This window comes from Miscanthus floridulus, chromosome 16, assembly GCF_019320115.1.
Source record: "Miscanthus floridulus cultivar M001 chromosome 16, ASM1932011v1, whole genome shotgun sequence".
In the NCBI taxonomy this organism is placed as follows: Eukaryota; Viridiplantae; Streptophyta; class Magnoliopsida; order Poales; family Poaceae; genus Miscanthus; species Miscanthus floridulus.
The window spans coordinates 13,149,177-13,152,543 of NC_089595.1; the positions used below are offsets into that span (position 1 = coordinate 13,149,177).

The window sequence follows — 3,367 nt, forward strand, 5'->3', positions numbered from 1 at the left end:
TTTTTCTTGCATTGCCTGCATAGTGTCAATGTGGACACCTACACCTTGCATCATTTTTCTTTGCACACTAGATTTTACTCTTGTTGTATCATTTGTCCTTTCCTTTGGACTTTGTATGTCCTTGTACCTTGTACCTGACCCACCTTTTTAATTACGTCCATTCCTTTGGCCTTTTTATGCCCTTTCAAGCATATAAAAAGAGAAGCATGCAGAGTTACAATTTTTTTAGGTAATGGAAAATTAGTCAGACACTTCAAAGGAAAATGCATCAGTCCACAGTTATATTACAAGTGCACCCAAACGATCAAGAAAACAAACACGCTGACTTAAACAGTCAAACAAAAAAAAATCAGGCCATTCTAGGCCTTTTCACCCCCTCCCGAGCCTCGATTGGAGCCACACCTAGGAACACTTGGATTCGAACCGGATCAGGTTTCAGTGATCCACCAGGATCCACTCAATCCGGCCCAGGAAAAGAAATGGGCCTGTTTTCAAAGTTGAAGAAAACGAACGAGGCCTATACAACTTGTTGTGTCACAATGATAAACAAGGGAGCTCAATTGCTCAATGATATGCCTCCTTTGTCAAGCGCGACAATCTGAATGCATGCGTGTCAGCACTGCTTCCCGTAAAAAAATCCTTGTACTTTTTGTCCCCATATTCGCCCTGTTCGTTTGGACTTGTTTGGCTGATAAGCCATGGCTGAAAGTACAGTTGACTGATTTGATGTGAGAGAAAAGTAATGTTCGTTGGCTGAAAAAGTATGTCTTATAAGTCAAACAAACCCAAACAAACAAGACGATTGCTGCTCGGTTTTGTAGCGAATCTGGCCAGCAAATAACCTCAGTCCTTTCTGCTTCGTATTCCGTGGATCATATTTATAATTTCCGTTCTCATATTCCGTGGCATACAAGGCATTGGAGACATGCAAGTTGGGTGGGGAGCATGGCTGATTTTATTCGTAGGCACACACTCCGTTTCGGGCCAACTCAAAAGGCTTATGAAGCGGCCCAGGATTAGTTGGGCCGCCGATTTTGCTTCGTGCTGAAGCGTGGGCATAATTTTTATCTGCGTTTCTTAAAACTGACAAGGTAATTAATTAGATTCTCCACGTAATAAATTTCTTAAAAATCGACTGGGTATGTAATTAGATTTTTCCCGTAGTTTTCGTGCAAACTGACAAAATAACTAAATTTCCCTATGAGCTTCGGTTAAAAGTCATAAAAAAGTGCTCACTGACAACAAGAGTATTCCGTTTTCTAGCAGTGGTAGGACGGTATATTAGTTTATATTATTGATTGCAAGGACTGATTAGTTGCATCTCTATCTCAAGTACATGTACTCCTACAAAAAAGATTGCGAGGCTCAATTCAAAATCATCAAATCATTTAGCGGTCAAAACATTGAATAAATATTACCAAGTGTTAATATAAAAGAATAACATCCTATACTCAGTTATAATTTAGTGCGTAGTGCTAAATGTTGATACGTAGAGAGACATCACGCGTGAGACTTGAAATTATGGGTTTAAATCCTAGAAGATTCTCTCTTTTTGTTTTCTGGTATTTTTAATATTGTTAATTGATTTATAGAGGTGATTGTAAATGGCCTATTAATTAATAGACGATCGAAGTGGTCACCTCTGTTAATAAAAAGGACCTACCTTTCAAAATAATTTCTACAACAGTAGTACTCTCTCTATCTCCAAATAAATCCATTAATATAATCCCTGTCGGTCAAACTATCTTAAGTTTAATTAACTTTATAGGAAAGAGCAACAACATCTGTAACATAAGATGGGCACATTATGAAAAAATATTCTATGGTACATCTGATGGTACTAATTTGATGTCATAAATCTTAACGGGGGTTTTAGAAATTTGAACAAATTTTAAAATATTTGACTTGAGACAACTCTACGAATCTATTTTATTCAGAGATATAGGGAGTTGTGACTCCCTCCTCCCCAAATTATAAGTCATTCCAACTTTCTTGGAGAGTCAAAACATTTCAAGTTTGACTAAAATTATAGAAAAAATTACGAAGATTTATGACATCAAATAGGTATACTATCAAAATATAATTAATCAAAAATCTAATAATATCATAAATGTTATTGCTTTATTATATAAGTTTGATCAAACTTGAGATGATTTGACTCTAAAAAATTAAAATGACTTATAATTTAGAATAAAGGGAGTATCTTTTTTAAGAATGTTTTGGAAGGAATCAATGATGGCATGGGGCGAACGATCCGATCGCTGACAATAGCGATGGTGCTGCAGGAATACGTAGGCCTATTTACGTCTTGTTCGGTTGATGGTTTCTGTGGTTGATAATAAACTTGTTTTTTATTGTAAGAGAAAAATATTATACCATGGACTAATAAGCCTTTCAAGCGATTCTCCATACAGGGCCATATATACACCGTGTTATACACCTCACCTTCCTTTTGGTGGTTGTTCGTGTGCGTGTGGCACACGTGCTTGCATGCACAGTCAAGTCCACCGTAGCATGACTATATCCTAAATTAATCCTTATCCTGATCCGATCCAAAAACCTGCTTGCAGTTGCTAGCTCTATAAATACTACCCGTGCTTATTATTAGCCAGCAATGTACAAGCAGTTAGGGTCATCAAGGAGTTCTTCATCAACTCAAGTATACTCGGCATTACCAATTTACCATTATTATGTGAGTAATACTAACCTATTATCTTTAAGTTTACATGCATGTATATATTTATATTATATAGCTCATTTATTTCAAATGACCATGCACCACCACAGCTGAGGTACGTTGACCGCGCCGACGTGAGCTCCTCGGCGGAAGCGGAGCGCGGCGGCGCCAAGAAGTCATGGCCAGAGGTGGTCGGACTGAGCGTGGAGGAGGCCAAGAAGGTGATCCTCAAGGACAAGCCCGACGCCGACATTTTCGTGCTGCCCGTCGGCTCGCCGGTGACCAAGGATTTCCGTCCCAACCGCGTCCGCATCTTCGTCGACACCGTCGCCCAGACGCCCCGTGTCGGCTAGCCGATGCTGCATATAGCTAGCTAGCTTCTGTGCTCAGGAACTGAATAAATGAATAATTCAGAACGTCATGCTGATCAATGCTCATATGTATGTATGTATGCCAAGATGATCAATGCATTTTCTGTGTGGATCCAGATGGTTTCCTATCCTAAGCAAGGGCACTGACAGTGCTCCGACCATATCGTGGTGTCGGTTTCGAACTGACAGTGGGCAATAATCAGCAGTAATTCTTTTTGGTGGTGGGATAACCTGAAAAACCTTTCTGATTTCAAGAGCATAGCAGTTGTGGATGTGGAAATTAAAAATGGGAAAACCTGTATGTACTGGTAAGACAGAT

The 3,367-nt window shown here is 39.3% G+C and overlaps 1 protein-coding gene across 1 annotated transcript; it reads left to right on the forward strand.

Moving 5' to 3' along the window:
* The first annotated feature begins 2,730 nt into the window (after positions 1-2,730).
* LOC136510300 (subtilisin-chymotrypsin inhibitor-2B-like) lies at positions 2,731-3,030 on the forward strand. Its single transcript, XM_066504801.1, has one exon. It carries the CDS (start codon positions 2,731-2,733, stop codon positions 3,028-3,030), a length of 300 nt encoding a protein of 99 aa, XP_066360898.1.
* The last annotated feature ends 337 nt before the right edge of the window (positions 3,031-3,367 follow it).